Raw genomic sequence first — 17,991 nt, 5'->3', positions numbered from 1 at the left:
CTGGGGTGCGGGATGCCAGGATGTGGGGGAGGAGCCGAGGGGCTGTGGAGCTGGAGGCTACAGGGTGAGGGAGGACACGTGACACTGCCCCCTTCCCCAGCGGCTCTGTGTCCGGATGGGATGGCTGCTCTGTCACAACCACAGGGGGGTGCCATTGCTGCTCGGGGTTGTTTCATTTCACCTGGATGCCCTCAGGTCACGCTAAGACTCAGTCCCCTGTCCGCCCCCTCCTGTCATGCCAACATACCATCATGTCATGCCAAGGCCCTACCCCAAAGACACATCAGGTCACACCAAGACACTGTCCCATCTCACCACGGCCCCAGAAGCTCCCGCCACGCCCCAGTTACAGCAGGCCATGGCAAGCCAAGGCCCCGTCATGCCAAGGCCCCGTCAAGTCACACCATGGCCCCACTACACCACGGTCCTGACAGGTCACACCGAGGCCACATCACTCCAAAGACCTGTCACACCAAGGACCCGGCAGATCATGCCATCACGCCAAGGCCCCGTCCAGTCACACCAAGGTCCCGTCCAATCATACCAAGGTCCCAGCAGGTCATGCCAAGGCCCCAGTGACCCCGTCTCGTCAAGGCACTGTCATGCCAAGACCCTGTCCAGTCACACCAAGACCCCGTCACACTAAGGTCCTGTCACACCAAGGCCCCCGCAGCTCACACCAAGGCCACGTCAGGTCACACCAAGGCCCTGTCACGCCAAGGCCATGTCAGGTCACACCAAGGCCCCGTCAAGCCAAGGCCCCGGCAGCTCACGCCAAGGCCCCGGCAGCTCACACCAAGGCCCCGTCAAGCCAAGGCCCCGGCAGCTCACGCCAAGCCCCTGGCAGCTCACACCAAGGCCCCATCACGCCAAGGCCCCGGCCGGTCATGCCAAGGCCCCGGCAGCTCACACGAAGGCCCTGTCAGGTCACACCAAGGCCCCATATCCTGCCCTGGGGGGTGATGGGGTCTCACCAGGAGGCCAGGCCAGGGGGCGGGGCTAATACAGGGGGCGGAGCCTGGCGCCACTCCCTCCGCCAGGCTCCTGAATCACCACTCTGAGCAGGGCCAGGCCGACATTGCGCATGCGCTATCCCAACAGCTCCCTTCTTCCTTCCCCCACCCTCCACCGAGGCCTCGCCCAGTGCGCAAACCCCGCCCCTTTCGGCTGCCCCCGTCCTCCAGCGGGCGTCCCGCGCATGCGCGGTTCCTCCTTCCCTTTTCTGTGGCGGGAGTCGGGATGGGAGGGTGTGCTGAGACTGGGAAGTGGATGGAGGGCTGGGCGTTGGATGCATTGGGGCACGTGCACAGCTGGGGCGTTGGATGCACTGGGGCATGTGCATAGCTGGGGGGGTGGGTGTATTGGGAAGCAGGGTGCACGGATGCGGGGGACAGGTGCACGGGTAGGAGGCCAGGGGCATAGGGAAGCAAGCGCACAGCTGGGGGGCTGGGCGCATTGTGGCACGTGAATAGCTGGGGGAGCCCGGTGCATGGGGGCGGGGATGCACAGCTGGGTTGCCGAGTGCATTGGGGAGTGGGGTGCACTGCTGGAGTGCTGGGTGCATTGGCGGATGGGGTGCACAGCTGGGGGAGCTGGGTGCATGGCGGGGGGGTGCACAGCTGGGGAGGCAGGTGCATGAGCAGGGTCCTGGTACAGCTGCATGAATACAGCCAGGAGAGGGTGGGGCTGCTGGGGGCTGTGTGACTCATGGGCCTCTGGTCACCCACACACACACCACGCGACACCCCAGCACAGGAAACCACCAAACCCCAACACCCCACCCACCCATCTGTGTTTGTCCCATCACAGCGGTTGCCATTCTGCTTGCGATGACTGTTGCCAGGGCACCGCGTGCCTGATTGGGCAGGGGTTCAGGGGACAGGATGTTGGGTGGGGAGATGATGATACCTAGGTCTGCTTTCCTATTGCCCGATCTCCGCCCCTTTGGGCTCTCAGCCTGGGCTACCTGGGGTCACCACCGGGGGCCCCCACAACAGCCAGCCCGGGGGGGGGGAGCGCAGCTGCATCCACGGGCATTTGCCTCCTGCACACTGCTGAGCTCTAGACCCCGTTCCCCTCCCAGAGCTGGGCTAGAACTCAGGAGTCCTGGCTCCCAGCCCCCCTGCTCTAACCACTAGACCCCCACTGCCTGCACAGAGCTGGGGATAGAACCCAGGAGTCCTGGCTCCCAGCCCCCCTGCTCTAACCACTAGACCCCCACTGCCTGCACAGAGCTGGGGATAGAACCCAGGAGTCCTGGCTCCCAGCCCCCCATCCGCGCGTTTTAACCACTCACCAAGATAAAAAGCTGTTTATTTCTATTCCTGGTTCCCCAGCACCGGCTCCTTATTTTGGGCAAACCTCAATGGGGAAGTGAAAGCCCCAGTTGCCCAGGGGAGGGGGAATCCTATTAACCCTTGACAAGTGGGGTCCACTCCACAGACCCCATTAACCTGCCCTCTTTGCTGTCCAGGATTGGGGTCCCTGGCTGGCCCGGGGGGGGGCTAGTGTCCCATAGCCCTTCCCATCTGCCGTCCATTTGGGGGGAGGGGGTTAGCAGTGGTGGGGGCTGTGAAATTTACGGGGTTCTGTTCAAATGTTGGGGGGTCTTTTATGACGGGGCACAAACTCCTGCAGTTTGCTTCCCCACTTTACCTGGTGGGGGAATTTTGGGAGGAATGATTTTTGGCGGGCAGCAAAGTCTGAGTCTGTGTGTGTGTGTGGGGGGGCGGATTCTGGGCATTGTTCTGGGGGGTTAGCACGTTGAGGGGGGTGGAAAGCTCTGGGGTTCCCCTGCGTTCGGGGATGCCCCCCCCCCGGGGGAGGGGAAATCTAGGGGGCTGTACTTCGCCAGACACACGCCAGCCCCGTCCGGCCCCTCCCTGCTGGGGCGGCTGCCAGGGGTAGGGCTGGGGAGCGGGGGGAGGATTCAGACGGGCAGAGAGAGAGGGATAGAGACAGCCTGCGCGAAAGAGGAGAGACTCCCCCAGCCCGTCTGCAGCGCCAGGTATCCCCCACCCCCTCCCGCGCGGGGGATCTGCCCCCTGCCCCCCTAAACTCCCTTCTGCGGGATCTGCCCCCTGCCCCCCTTAACTCCCTGCTGGGGGACCAGCCCCCTGCCCCCCTTAACTCCCTGCTGGGGGACCTGCCCCCTTTCACTCTGTCCTGGGGGGACCTGCCTCCCTAAACTCCCTGCTGGGGGACCAGCCCCCTGCCCCCCTTAACTCTCTGCTGGGGGACCTGCCCCCTTTCACTCTGTCCTGGGGAGGACCAGCCCCCTGCCCCCCTTAACTCCCTGCTGAGGGACCAGCCCCCTGCCCCCCTTAACTCTCTGCTGGGGGACCTGCCCCCCCTAACTCCCTGCTGGGGGACCTGCCCCCTTTCACTCTGTCCTGGGGAGGACCAGCCCCCTGCCCCCCTTAACTCCCTGCTGAGGGACCAGCCCCCTGCCCCCCTTAACTCTCTGCTGGGGGACCTGCCCCCCCTAACTCCCTGCTGGGGGACCTGCCCCCTTTCACTCTGTCCTGGGGAGGACCAGCCCCCTGCCCCCCCTAACTCCCTGCTGGGGGACCTGCCCCCTTTCACTCTGTCCTGGGGAGGACCAGCCCCCTGCCCCCCTTAACTCCCTGCTGGGGGACCTGCCCCCTTTCACTCTGTCCTGGGGGGACCTGCCTCCCTAAACTCCCTGCTGGGGGACCAGCCCCCTGCCCCCCTTAACTCTCTGCTGGGGGACCTGCCCCCTTTCACTCTGTCCTGGGGAGGACCAGCCCCCTGCCCCCCCTAACTCCCTGCTGGGGGACCTGCCCCCTTTCACTCTGTCCTGGGGAGGACCAGCCCCCTGCCCCCCTTAACTCCCTGCTGGGCGACCTGCCCCGTTAACAGCCCGCTGGAGGGGAGATGTCTCTGTCTGTCTTACTGGATCGGTCTCGATGGGGACATTTCCTTTGCGGAGTGTAGAAGTTCTGCGCTGGCTGCTGTGCGGGGACGGGGGGCGGGGGGAGGATCCCAGGGCGCTGGCTGCCCCCCCCCTTCCAGGCTCTTGGTTTAGAGGGGAAGAAACAACCCCTGAAACCCCCGCTCCGTGCACTATGCGGCCCCTGGTATCCCCTCCCACCCACAGCATCCCTGCCCCTCCACAAACAGCTAGAGCCCCTCCCCCAACACACACAGCGCCCCCCACCCCACCCAACCCCCCCAGCACCCGCAGCGCCCCCCAGGTATACCCAACCCCCCCAGCACACACAGTGCCTCCCCACCCCACCCAACGACCCCAGAACACGCAGCGCCCCCCGATATACCCCCCACAGCACACACAGTACCTCCCCACCCCACCCCACCCAAACCCCCCAGCACCCGCAGCGCCTCCCCAGATACATCCAACCCCCCCTGAGCACACACAGTGCTTCCCCACCCCACCCAACCCCCCCAGCACACACAGTGCCTCCCCACCCCACCCAACCCCCCCAGCACCCGCGGCGCCCCCCCAGGTACATCCAACCCCCCCTGAGCACACACAGTGCTTCCCCACCCCACCCAACCCCCTCAGCACACACAGTACCTCCCCACCCCACCCAACCCCCCCAGCACCCGCAGTGCCCCCCCAGGTACACCCAACCCCCCCGAGCACACACAGCCCCAGAGGAGGGCTCTGTCTCCGGATCCATCCAGCCCTTGGACTCTGCTCCAGTTGCTCATGTCTCATTCCCTGCTCCCCATAACCAGCCAGTCCCTTCCCTGGGGCCAGGAGGGAGTCGGTGCCCCCAGAGGGGAGAGGCCCTGTGCCCCATTCCCCACACCCTGAACCAGGCAGTCCCTGCCCAGGGCCAGGTGGGACCCGACGCCCCCTAGAGGGGAGAGGTCCCATGCCCCATTCCCTGCCCCCCTGAGCCAGCCAGTCCCTGCCCTGGGGCCAGGTGGGAGCCGGCACCCCCTAGAGGGGAGAGGCCCCATGCCCCATTCCCTGCCCCCCTGAGCCAGCCAGTCCCTTCCCTGGGGCCAGGGGGGAGTCGGTGCCCCCAGAGGGGAGAGGCCCTGTGCCCCATTCCCCACACCCTGAACCAGCCAGTCCCTGCCCAGGGCCAGGTGGGATCCGACACCCCCTAGAGGGGAGAGGTCCCATGCCCCATTCCCTGCCCCCCTGAGCCAGCCAGTCCCTGCCCTGGGGCCAGGTGGGAGCTGGCACCCCCTAGAGGGGAGAGGCCCCATGCCCCATTCCCTGCCCCCCTGAGCCAGCCAGTCCCTGCCCTGGGGCCAGGTGGGACCCGGCGCCCCCTAGAGGGGAGAGGCCCCGTGCCCCATTCCCTGCCCCCCTGAGCCAGCTAGTCCCTGCCCTGGGGCCTGGTGGGACCCGGCGCCCCCTAGAGGGGACCCCGTGCCCCATTCCCTGCCCCCCTGAGCCAGCCAGTCCCTGCCCTGGGGCCAGGTGGGACCTGGCGCCCCCTAGAGGGGAGAGGCCCCATGCCCCATTCCCTGCCCCCCTGAGCCAGCCAGTCCCTTCCCTGGGGCCAGGTGGGAGCCGGCACCCCCTAGAGGGGAGAGGCCCCGTGCCCCATTCCCTGCCCCCCTGAGCCAGCTAGTCCCTGCCCTGGGGCCTGGTGGGACCCGGCGCCCCCTAGAGGGGAGAGGCCCTGTGCCCGTTCAGTGAGGCAGCCAGTCACACCCAGGCCAGCACCACTGCAATCAATGGTCAAGTTGTTTGTGTCTCTTCAATGGTGTCTTGATTTAGAACAGAAAATACTAACTTGTGGCTGAATGGCCCCGGGCTGGGAGCCAGGCCGGTCACCAGCGCCGCCGGGCAGGGCTGGGGCTGCCTTTGAGGGGGTTACTGTGACTCAGAGCGCCCCACAGTGCCCGTGTGGGTGCCGTGCTGCAGGGAGTGGGGCTGGGGACTCAGCAGGGGGGGGCTGGGTTGCGGGCAGTGGGGCTGGGGGTCAGGAGGGGGGGCTGGGCTGTGGGGAGTGAGGCTGGGGGTCAGGAGGGGGCGCTGGGGAGTGGGGAATGAGGCTGGGGGCTCAGCAGGGGGGGCTGGGCTGCGGGGAGTGGGGCTGGGGGCTCAGCAGGGGGCGCTGGGGAGCGGGGAATGAGGCTGGGGGCTCAGAAGGGGGCACTGGGGAGCAGAGCGGGGGGCTCAGCAGGGCGCGCTGGGCTGCAGGGAGTGGGGCTGGGGGCTCAGGAGGGGGCGCTGGGGAGCGGGGCGGGGGGCTCAGCAGGGCGCGCTGGGCTGCAGGGAGTGGGGCTGGGGGCTCAGGAGGGGGCGCTGGGGAGCAGGGCGGGGGGCTCAGCAGGGCACGCTGGGGGCTCAGGAGGGGGCGCTGGGGAGCGGGGCGGGGGGGCTCAGCAGGGTGCGCTGGGCTGCAGGGAGTGGGGCTGGGGGCTCAGGGGGGGCGCTGGGGAGCAGGGCGGGGGGCTCAGCAGGGCGCGCTGGGCTGCAGGGAGTGAGGCTGGGGGTCAGGAGGGGGTGCTGGGCAGCAGGGCGGAGGGCTCAGCAGGGGGCGCTGGGCTGCAGGGAGTGGGGCTGGCAGCTCAGAAGGGGGCGCTGGGGAGCAGGGCGGGGGGCTCAGCAGGGCGCGCTGGGCTGCAGGGAGTGAGGCTGGGGGTCAGGAGGGGGCGCTGGGGAGCAGGGCGGGGGGCTCAGCAGGGGGCGCTGGGCTGCAGGGAGTGGGGCTGGCGGCTCAGAAGGGGGCGCTGGGCTGCAGGGAGTGAGGCTGGGGGTCAGGAGGGGGCGCTGGGGAGCAGGGCGGGGGGCTCAGCAGGTGGCGCTGGGCTGCAGGGAGTGGGGCTGGCGGCTCAGAAGGGGGCGCTGGGGAGCAGGGCGGGGGCTCAGCAGGGGGCGCTGGGCTGCAGGGAGTGGGGCTGGCGGCTCAGAAGGGGGCGCTCTCCCCAGTCAGCACAGACTCTATGGGGCGTTGTGCTCACAGATGCAGCATGTTTGAAATGAGCTGTAATACTGAGTCTATGCTCTGTAAATATCCCCTATTTCCCCCACAAATTGGGGGGTGAACCCTGCCACAGTCACAACCGATTCATTTTGGCCTGCCTCACTTCACCGGCGGGGGGTCCCTGTATACCCAACCCCCTCGCCCCACCCGCAGAGTAGCTGCATTTGAGTGCCAGGTGAGGGGTCCCCATATAACCAGCCCCCGTGTCCCACCCCAGAGAGGCTGCGTCTCAGCGCCGGGTGAGGGGTCCCCATATAAAGAGCCACCGGCACAGAAACATGGGGTGGGGGGAGCTTGCCTGAATCCAACCCCAGAGGCCGATGGAATCGGGGAGAGGGCGGGATTCCCACACACCCCAGATGAGAGGCCAGCAACAAATTGGGAATTCCCGAGTAGGAGGAAATATTCAGTACTAAATTGATGGGCCCTGGTATCCCACCCACCCCTGTCCCCCAGATCAGATCCCCGGGCCCATCTACACCGGTATCCTATCCCCTCTCTGCCCCCAGATCAGCCCCACGGGCCCATCTACCCCAGCTTCCCGCCCCCTTCCTGCCCACCAGATCAGACCTCCGGGCCCATCTACCCCGGTATCCCACCCTGCCATCTGATAAATGGGGAGGTTGGGAGCCAGGACTCCTGGGTTCTCTCCCTGGCTCTGGGAGGTGAGTGGGGTCCAGTGGTGCAGATGGGGGCGGGATGCTGGCTGGGCATGTTCTACAGTGGCTGTGGGGAAATCCATCCCCACACCCAGCGCTCACATGATCCTGGAGCATCTGGAACCCATTAGGGGAGGCTGGGACAGAGGGATGTTTGTGTGTGTACATGGGGGGGGAGGGGAGTCAGAGATTCGGGGCGGGATGGTGCCCGGGGGGGGAGGGGGGCTGGGAACTTCCCGCCTCAGAGTTAATCTTCCCCCTTGGATTGGAACCGGGAAGTACGTGGGGACGAACGGGAGACTGGGGAGTGGGGCGCGGAAGGACTGGGGGGTAGCCAGGAATCTGGGGGGACAGGGGTGTGGGCTGGCTCCTGGCTGGTTTGGGGGGGGGGGGAAGGCCTGGTGGGTGTCCTGACGAAGGGGGTGTGAGGATCTGGCCCAGGCCTCAGGAGGTGTTTGGGCATGGCCAGGTTCCCCATTGACACCCCCTATCTCTGACTCCCCCAGCACTCACCATGAGCTTCCTCCTCTTTGCCATCTCGGCCCTGCACGTCCTCATCCTCGTGCTGCTCTTCGTCGCCACTCTGGACAAGGTGAGATGCCCCCACTCCCAATGCCAGGCAGAGGACCCAGGAGTCCTGGCTCCCAGCGCCCCTGCTCTAACCACCAGTCCCCACTCCCCTCCCAGAGCCAGGGAGAGAACCCAGGAGTCCTGGCTTCCAGCCCCCTCTGCTCTAACCACCAGCCCCCATTCCCTCTCAAAGCCAGGCAGAGAACCCAGGAGCCCTGGCTCCCAGCTCCCCTCTTTTAACCACCAGCTCCCACTCCTTCCCCAGAGCCAGGGAGAGAACCCAGGAGTCCTGGTTTCCAGAGCTCCTGCTGTAACCTCTGGACCCGAGGCTGGGGGAGGGGAGGGCATCTCAGGGCCCTGTGCTAATCCCCCTTATCCCCGCAGTCGTGGTGGGTACTGCCGGATGATGAGACTGTCAATCTGTGGTATGACTGTCTGTACGACAACAACACCCAGAGCTGGGTGTGCGCCTCTGTTGCTGACAGCCGTGAGTGGGGGTCCCGGAGCAGGGAATGGGGGAAGGGGGTGGTAAGCATGAGGGGGATGGTAGGGGAGTGCCACGGGGTGATGATGGGATGGGACAGTCCCAGATATTCTGGGCCAGCCACGCCACACCTCAGAAGGGCCGCATCTCTGTGCCAGTCAAAGGGTCCCCATATACCCAGCCCCCGTGCCCCATCTCAGAGTAGCCGCGTCCCAGTGCCGGGGGAGGGGTCCCGTATACCCAGCCCCCACGCCCCACCCTAGAGGGGCCACGTCCCAGCGCCGGGGGAGGGGTCCCGTATACCCAGCCCCCACGCTCCACCCCAGAGGGGCCACGTCCCAGTGCCGGGCGATGTCCCCGTATACCCAGCCCCCACGCCCCACCCTAGAGGGGCCACATCCCAGCGCTGGGGGAGGGGTCCCGTATACCCAGCCACACGCCCCACCGCAGAGGGGCCGCGTCCCAGCGCCGGGGGAGGGGTCCCGTATACCCAGCCCCCACACCCCACCCCAGAGGGGCCACGTCCCAGTGCCGGGCGATGTCCCCGTATACCCAGCCCCCACGCCCCACCCTAGAGGGGCCACATCCCAGCGCTGGGGGAGGGGTCCCGTATACCCAGCCACACGCCCCACCGCAGAGGGGCCGCGTCCCAGCGCCGGGGGAGGGGTCCCGTATACTCAGCCCCCACGCCCCACCCCAGAGCCGGGCGATGTCCCAGTATACCCAGCCCCCACGCCCCACCCCAGAGGGGCCGTGTCCCACCGCCGGGTGATGTCCCCGTATACCCAGCCCCCGTGCCCCACCCCAGAGGGGCTGCATCCCAGCGCCGGGGGAGGGGTCTGTGGTCTCACCAGTGGCTGTTCTTCGGTCCCCAGAGTGGCTCCATGCCGTCCAAGCCCTCATGGTCCTGGCTATGCTCTTCTCCAGCTTTGCCTTCGTCCTCTTCATGTACCAGCTCTACACCATGGAGCGCGGGGGGCTCTTCTATGCCACCGGCGTCTGCCAGCTCTTGGCCTGTGAGTGCCCAGCCCCTGCGCCCTGCCCCAGAGGGGCCGCATCACAGCACCACTTTTCTCCCTGGCTCTGGGAGGGGAGTGGGGGCTAGTGATTGGGGTGGGGGGGTGGGGCTGGGAGCCAGGACTCCTGGGTTCTATCCCCGGCTCTGGGAAGGGAGTGGGGGCTAGTGGTTGGGTTGGGGGGCTGGGAGCCAGGACTCCTGGGTTCTATCCCTGGCTCTGGCAGGAGAGTGGGGGCTAGCAGTTAGTGGGGCTGGGCTGGGAGCCCGGACGCCTGGCTGCTCTGGCCTGAAGCTGCCCCTCATCCCTCCTCTCTCTGTTGTCCCCCTGCCCTCCGGTGCAGGTATCTCGGTGTTCACAGCCGCCTTGATCTACGCCATCCACGTGGGCAAATTTCACCTGGACCGGCAGCCGGGCGGCTCCTTCGGCTACTGCTTCGTGCTGGCCTGGCTGGCCTTCCCCCTGGCGCTGCTCAGTGGCATCATGTACATCCACCTCCGCAAGAGGGAGTGACCCCCACCCCCGTCACAGGGGGGCTGCTCCTGACCATGGCCCATGCCAGTGGAGGGGGAGTCACCCCCAGGGGCTGATCCCTTCCCCCTGCCCCATGGCGGCCTGGCCGTCACACGCTGCTGGGGCCCTGGAGCCTGTCCTGGCCACACCCAGTTCTCTTCACCTTGCCCATGCCAGGGCCCCCAGGGTCAGGTCGCCCTCTGCATGGGCACCTGCTCTCCTCCTGCCCATGGCCAGGGCTCCCTCCTGCCTCCATGATAAGGCCCCATGGCCACCCCTGCTCCCCTCTCCGCAACCCGTTGTGGGTGGGACAACCCTGGTCATGGAGGGGATCCCCCCCCCGCCTGGGGTGACACTGTCCAATCATATCATTGAACATGCTGGGGATGGGGTCCCCCTGGCCGTGCCTTACAAATATGGGTGCCACGCATACAAATCTGGGGGGTCACACCCCTTGCCCATGCCTGGCAGAGATGCCCTGGTGTCAGATCCCCCATGGGCATACACCCTGGTCTCAGATCGAGCCAGCGCCGGCTTCCCGCGGCTGCAACTCCTGGCTCACTGCCTCATTCTGCTCCCACTCGGGCATCTGGATGGGTGGAGCTGGGCACCAGGGCACTGGTGCCCAGCTGAGGGCCCCCCCGCTCCCATCAGGGCATCTGCTCTCACCATCCTGGTCCAGAACGTGGCTTACAAATGTGGGGTCCACCCCTTCGTGACAGGGGTGGCACCCTCCCCTCCGCAGAAAGGAGGTAGGCACCAGGGGGGTGGTCCTAGGGGAGGGACACCCCTTCTTTCCCAAGGTGGGGATTTCCGGGCTCCCATGGAGCCTTCCTCTGGCAGCATCTCAGTACACGGCTTCTGTCCAGCCACGTGCCAGCCGCAGCCCCGCGCCTGGGCTCCGTCATTTATACCTTTGGACAATAAAAAAGTGACCTTATTGATCCGCCTGGTGGCTTTGATAGCACTTATGCCTGGAGCAAGGGATTGTGGGTACAGCCGGGCCAAGCGATTTGTGGCAGTGCCACAAACACCCCCCTGTGACTAAGTCCCTCCAGGAGCAAGGGATTGTGGGTAGGGCCGGGCCACGTGGCTGCCCCCTGGCCACACCAACTTTCTAAGTCACCCAATGGAGGTGGAAATCACCCCCGCGCTGGGAGGGGGGGGGAGCAGCTTTGCCCGCAGGCTGGCATGCCCGGCGAAGATCAGGGATCAAACAAGAAACCTCTTTATTGCACTGCAAATACAGTAGAAACTCCCTTCCCCCCAGAGCGGCTTTCAGGCCGGGGAATAAAGCTGGGCTCCTACGGCTAAGACATTTTACCATCGCTCACCGGGGGTGGGAGCCTGCGCTCCGGGAGGGGAGTGGGGTCTAATGCTCAGAGCAGGGGGGTGGGTAGTCTGGACTCCTGGGTTCTCTCCCTGGCTCTGGCAGGGGAGTGGGGTCTAGTGGTTAGAGCAGGGGAGCTGGGAGCCAGGACTCCTGGGTTCTCTCCCCGGCTCTAGGGAAAGGTGCTGGCTTAGAGCCTGACTAGTCAGGAGTCAACGTGGCCAGCTGCCCCCCTGGCGTGAACTGGCCCTGGCTCCAGCGGAGGCAATGGGAGGTGTGCTGCGTGCAGCCCCACCCCTGGCGACTAAAGTGCTTTCAGTTTGGGAAGGAGGCCCAGCGTTCTTCCACTCCTGCCTGAAAGTCTCTTTCTCACACACAAATCGAGGCCAGGCGCTATGAAAATCAGCAGCGGAGGAAAGCACGGGAGGAGCCAGAGCGAAGCAGCCCCTGCCAACCGGCCGGCAGGTCTGAAATCACGGCCTGAATTCTGCATGCAGCCCCGCTGGCTCGGGCGGGCCGATCTCACTCCTCTCGCAGCAGTGCAGTCGCTTGCTCCAAGAGAGGCGCCGGGTGCGAATCCATGTGCCACCGGCAGCCAGCGCTGGGGTCCGGGCACACAACAGGGAGGGTTCGGCCGGGTGGGCTTTGGGCACTCTCTTGCTGCCAAAGAGAAGGGGGATCCAGGGTCCAAATCCCTTGCTGGGGAGGGGGCTGTAATGGGGCCAGAGCCCTCCGGGCTGAATGGGCTTTGATCCATTGGTGTCAATGGGCCGGCGCTCCCCTGCCAATTTCCCAGCATCCTTCTTGAATGGTGGCTGACAGAACCCCTCGGGCACCAGGCGGCCTAGAGGGGGTTAATGACCCAGCAATCCAGCCCTGGCAGTAGCTGGGTAACGGCAGGGCCATGCCAAGCATGGGAGTTGGCAGGACTCCCAGAATGCACCAGGAACATGCTTAGAGTGTGTGCGCATGGGGGGGGCTCAGTTCTCCTCCCCCCCAAGGTGTTGCATGCTCGATAGAGGGCCCCCTCCGGTGCTGTCCCTGCCCTTCCCTCCGGAGTGGCTGTAGCGCAGCCGGGAGAAGGGACCGGGGGTGCCCACGCTGCAAACAGCCAGAGGGCGTCAGTGGGACCCAGGGGCCATGGCGGGATCGGCCCGGTGCCCCCCCTCTAGGCTGAGCAGGTGCCGGCAGGCGCGGTCGGCGCAGAAGGAGACTTCCAGGCCCGAGTGGAGCTGCAGCCACGACTGGACATGCTCCTGAAGGCCAGCCACGATCTCAGGGTCTGGGGAGAGAGGAGGCCTGGGTCACCCCTGGGGAGAGTGCCCCCTGCTGGGGAACCCCCCTCACTGTCAGCCCCGCCCCCCTCATGAGAGCACCCCCTGCTCGGGAACCCCCCCCACTGTCAGCCCCCCCCCGCCCATGAGAGCGCCCCCTGCTGGGAACCCCCCCCACTGTCAGCTCTGCCCCCCCCCCCCATGAGAGAGCCCCCTGCTGGGGAGCCCCCCTCACTGTCACCCTGCCCTGCCAATGAGAGCACCCCCTGCTGGGGAACCCCGCCCACACTGTCAGCTCTGCCCCCCCATGAGAGAGCCCCTGCTGGGGAACCCCCCCACACTGTCAGCTCTGCCCCCCCCCCCATGAGAGAGCCCCCTGCTGGGGAACCCCCCCCTCACTGTCACCCTGCCCCGCCCATGAGAGCGCCCCCTGCTGGGGAGACCCTCCCAGTCTTAGCCCTGCCCCTCCTGGGTGATATAGCCCTCTGCTGGGGAGACCCACACACACTCTCAGCCCTGGGGTCCCCCCAACCTGATGGGGAGACACTCCCGCTCAGCCCTGCCCTCTGAGTGAGAGCGCCCCCTGCCGGGGAGACCCCGTGTCTCAGCCCTGCCTCCCGCTGAGAGCACCCCCTGCTGGTCCCTACCTGCGGGGCCGTGCGGGGGCTGGGCTGGCTGCCGGCCCAGGAAGCTGTGTGCCAGGATCAGCTCCTTGGCGTGCTCCTCCTGCGCCCGCAGCACCAGCGCCCCCAGCAGCTCCGAGTTGTTGGAGGTACTGCGGTAATACAGCATGTGCGCCAGCTCCAGGGAGTGGATGTTCCGCCGCTGCCCGAATACCTGCGTGGGGAGCATGGGGTCAGGACGCCTGGGTCCTATCCCCTGCTCGGGGAGGGAAGTGGGGTCTAGTGGTTACAGCGAGGAGCCCGGACTCCTGGGTTCTATCTCTTAGCTCTGGGAGGAGAGTAGCTGCAGTGCCAAGGCCTGGCAACTCGGTGGCTCCTTTCAGACGCCGACGGGAGCCTTCAGGCCTGTGTGGTCTCATGGGTAGGGCACTGGAGCCCTGGGTGCTCTTCCCAGCTCTACCCCTGACCTGCTGTGGGACGCCGTCAACTCAATTAGTCAATCCGTGCCTCAGTTTCCCCTCTTCCTCTCTGCCTTGTCTATTTAAATTGTGAGCTCTTTGGTGCAGGACCTGTTTCTATGAGAGTACAGAGGACCCAGCCCAACGGGGTCTGCACGACGCGACGGGGGCCTCGATCTCGGGCGGGAGGTGGAGTCTGCGCGGCGCCCGGTGCAACGGGGGTCCCCGATCTCCCGCCCAGGGGACTGCGCGGCCCCGACCTCGCCAGGGCACCTACCTTCCAGGCGCGGAAGGTCATGAAGGCGGCGAAGCAGAGCAGCAGGAAACTGGTGCCGATCTTGAGGTCGGACAGCACCACCATGCCGACGTTGACGAAGAGGACCAGCCCGCTCACCACCAGCGTGACGTTCAGCAGCGTCTTGTAGAACATGGACGTGCGGATCCTCACGGCCGGCAGCAGCTGCTCCAGCGCCTCCAAGGGGATGTCCTTGAAGCACTTCAGCACCAGGTGGGCGTTCCTGGGCCGGGCCGCCACCAGCACCCGCTTGAAATAATGCCTGGGGGTGGGCAGCACCATCAGCGGGGTGGGATCTAGGGCCAGGCACTGCGGGTGCAGCCCCCCAAATCATGGCTCGGGCCACGACCGACAGAGGCAGGGAAGGGAGGTCGCAACCCTGGATGAATCCCTGGGGCCAGCACTGATTGCTGGAGGAGAGCGCCCCTACTGAGCCCCCCACTCCACTCCTGAGGCACTGGGGTCAACCCTGACTGTGAGGGGACAGCACCCCCTACTGAGGCCCTAGCAGAACAGCGCCCACTAGCACCGCCCTGGGGCTTTGGGGTGAATGCTGACTGCCAGGGGAGAGCACCCCCTATTGAGTCCCCTGCGCCATTCCCTCAGCACAGCGCCCCCAAGCCATTCTGCTCCTAGAGATCCTGGCTGGAGGGGTTAGAAGAGGGGGCGTCCTTGCCTTTCCGCGGGGGTCCGTGCCGTGCCGAACAGCCCCTTCCGAGGCCCCAGCGTGGATTTAATCGGGAGGACTCCAACACGCTGGCCGAGGGCCCAGAACCGGATGTACTCGTACTGATCCAGGTTGACTGAAACCTGGGGAACAAAGGGAAACCTACAGCCACAACACACAGCGGGACGGGTTGCTAAGCCTGGGTCCTCCCAACACGACTGGCCCTCGAATGCGGCCGCTTCTGGGGAGGACCACAAGAGCTGGTTATACGGGGACCCCTTGCCGGGCGCAGAGACGGGGCCCCTCTGGAGTGGTGCATGGGGGCTGTTTATCCAGCAATCCCTTGCCCAGCGTTGAGAGGCAGCCCCTTTCAGGTGGGGCGCAGGGGCTGTTTATACAGGGACCCCTGGCTCGTTGTTGAGATGCAGCTGCCTCTGGGGTGGGGAATAGGGTTTCTTCATTGCACAGCTCAGGGAGAGAAGGGAAATCCTGTATACCTGACAGGATTATAGGCAGGCAGGAGGGTCTATCCTGAAGTGGTAACCAAGGGAGGGGCAGTTGCAGGGGGCAAGAGGCCTGCTGGGTCAGTAGCAGGGCACGGGATCAGGGGCAGAAAGGAATTTGCTTTTCCCATGTGTTATACTGGGGCAGTGCCCGATGGGCCGCTCCCCTCCCCAGAGGTGGCCGCACCTGGACGTCATCCTGAGGGTGATGCACGATGAGGGCGTAGGCCAGGGCATCCTCCGACAGGCTGTTGAAGTTGGCTTGATCCAGCACCGGTTCCAGCTCAGCCAGGACCTGACGCTCCTTAGCCAGGCGCTCGGTGTCGCTCAGAGCCAACTCTGGCAGGGTGTCCCGGTCGGGGTTAATGGGGTCGTAGAGAGCCTGTGGAGGGGTAGCAGGAAGGTACAGCTGTGTGGGACACCCGGCCCCAAGGATCCCACAGCACCATGTCTGAAAAGGGATCTGTTCACTCCACGCTGAGATGCGGCCAGCCCTGGGGTGGAGCGCTGTGGCTGTTTATACAGGGACTCTCACCCGGTGCTGAGATGCAGCCGACTCTGGGGTCAGGAGCAGGGTCTGCTTATACAGTGATCCCTGACCCAGTGCTGAGATGCAGCTGCCTCTGGGGTGGGGAGTGGGGTCTGCTTACACAGCAATCCCTCACCCGGCGCTCAGATGTGACTGCCTCTGAGGTGGAGCAAAGAGACTGTTTATAGAGAAAATCCACAAATGGGCCCCCCTACTGAGCCCCTGCCCTGCTCCCTGCAGCACAGACCCCCTAGGGCTGCCCTGGGGCCAGCGCTGACTGCCAGTGGACAGCGCCCCCTACCCACCGTGTTTTCTTTCACCGGCTCCCATCTGAGCCCCAGCCCGGCTTAGCTATTCCGAAGGGGACTCCGTACAACAGACACCTTACCTGCAAGCGCCCCAGGAGGGAATGGTAGCGATGCAGGAGGGAAGAGTCCACCCGCGCCACGAAGGCCAGGAAGGAGGCGCGCTCGGCGTCGCTGGAAGAGTGGAACTCCTGGAGGGACAGTTAGCGCCAAGTGTGGATTCACCAGGGGCCGGCATCCCCAGATCTCAGAGGTATATCCTGTGCTGTGTGCGAGAGCCGTCTCCTGTGCTGCTCCGACCGCCTAATTGAGAGGCAGGCACCTCTGGGGTGGAGCGGTATGGCTGTTTATATAGAGACCCCTCGCCTGACACTGAGCTGCGACCGCCTCTGGGGCGGGGCTGTTTATACAGGGACCCCACGCCCGGTGCTGAGATGCAACCACCTCTGGGGTGGGGCTCTTTATACAGCGACCCCTCTGGGGTGAGATCGGCTCTGACTCAGAGGGGATTGCCCTGTACCAAGTCACCCACCCTGCTGCCGCCAGGTGTTTCCCAACGGTCTCCCCTCGGCGTGCTGCCCCAGCCTGGCCCTGCTTCGCTTTGTGGCCCCCGGGGGAGCGCCCTGTACCTTGAGAAGGGTGCTGACCAGCTGCCCCTTGGTGAAGGGGATGAACCGCTCCCTGTACTGCTCAGCCCACCCCTGGGGCTCCACAGGCTTCCACATCCTCCGGTACTCTGCCATCCGGGAGGCGAGGGAGGCCGTGCCACGGCGGGGCGGCCCCGGCACCCCTGTCCCCAGGGCGGCCCAAGCCACACCCAGCATCCTGCAAGAGAGGGAGGCATCAGCCCAACACAACACAGCCGCCATAGCCCTGCAGTGGGCAGCTCCAGCTCTGTGGCCAGCTCAATCCTCAGCCAAACTGTGGGTCTCGGGGCCGGTTTATATAGGGATCCCTTGCTGGGCACTTAGATGCGGGCACAGGGGCTGTTTGTACGGGGACCGCCTCACCCGGTGCTGAGATGCGGCCTCTCTGGGGTGGGGCACAGTGGCTGTTTATACAGCAACCCCTTGCTTGGTGGGGAGATGCAGCCTCTCTGGGGTCGGGCATGGGGACTGTTTATTCAGGGATCCCTCGCCCAGGAACCGGGCTGAGACCCAGCCACTCAGTTCACACATGGGCCAGCAAGCAGAGATCAGATGAGAATGACTTTTAGCACTCAGTTTGGGAGAGAGGGAAACCAACACCCTCTGGAAGAGGCAGGCCCCACGTCCCATTCTCTGCCCCCCCGAGCCAGCCAGTCTCCTGTCTTGGGGCCAGATGAGAGCCAGCACTCCCTGGAAAGACCCTGTGTCCCATTCCCTGCCCCACTGAGCTGGCCAGTCCCCCGCTCTGGGGCCAGAAAGGAGCTGGTGCCCCCTAGAGGGGAAAGGCCCCGTGCCCCCGTTCCCCAACCACCCACCGCCGCCCAGCAGCCATATCCCTGGCCAGTGCGAGCCTGTTTCTCTGTTGCGTCCGTTCCCAGGAGTCAGGTCTTGGGAGACTCTTCAGATTCCTCCATGGCACCATTTAAACCCTCTGCCCCAGCAGAGAAGTGGGTGGGGCTGCAGGAGCTCGGGGGGGGACGGGACGACGGGACACGACCCCAGGAGAGTTCAAAGGTCGCCAGCCCTGGGGCAGGAGTAGCAAAGTTGGCTTAGCTGCTGTGCAAGGTTCAAAGGTCACCGGCCGTGGGATGGCAGCACCGAGGGCGTCTTGGCCGCTGTGCAGGGTTCAAAGGTCGCTGGCCGTGGGTGCAAGGTTCAAAGGTCACCAGCTGTGGGATGG

At 65.7% G+C, this 17,991-nt stretch overlaps 2 protein-coding genes across 2 annotated transcripts; one reads left to right on the top strand and one right to left on the bottom strand.

Moving 5' to 3' along the window:
- The first annotated feature begins 2,931 nt into the window (after positions 1 to 2,931).
- On the top strand, positions 2,932 to 11,097 carry EMP3 (epithelial membrane protein 3 (MAM blood group)). The gene is made up of 5 exons (XM_065420973.1): positions 2,932 to 3,007; positions 8,104 to 8,189; positions 8,552 to 8,654; positions 9,527 to 9,667; positions 10,011 to 11,097. The coding sequence occupies exons 2-5, from the start codon at positions 8,112 to 8,114 to the stop codon at positions 10,178 to 10,180; spliced, it is 492 nt and encodes a 163-aa protein (XP_065277045.1). The 5' UTR covers positions 2,932 to 3,007; positions 8,104 to 8,111; the 3' UTR covers positions 10,181 to 11,097.
- A 1,534-nt stretch (positions 11,098 to 12,631) lies between these two features.
- TMEM143 (transmembrane protein 143) lies at positions 12,632 to 17,733 on the bottom strand. Its single transcript, XM_065421034.1, has 8 exons — positions 17,627 to 17,733; positions 16,794 to 16,989; positions 16,248 to 16,355; positions 15,518 to 15,712; positions 14,837 to 14,970; positions 14,143 to 14,422; positions 13,432 to 13,621; positions 12,632 to 12,792 (listed from the first exon to the last, which is right to left on the bottom strand). The coding sequence occupies exons 1-8, from the start codon at positions 17,731 to 17,733 to the stop codon at positions 12,632 to 12,634; spliced, it is 1,371 nt and encodes a 456-aa protein (XP_065277106.1).
- Between the last annotated feature and the right edge of the window lie 258 nt (positions 17,734 to 17,991).

Source organism: Emys orbicularis, chromosome 21, assembly GCF_028017835.1.
Source record: "Emys orbicularis isolate rEmyOrb1 chromosome 21, rEmyOrb1.hap1, whole genome shotgun sequence".
NCBI lineage: Eukaryota > Metazoa > Chordata > Testudines > Emydidae > Emys > Emys orbicularis.
This window is presented reverse-complemented; position numbering and strand designations above follow the sequence as displayed.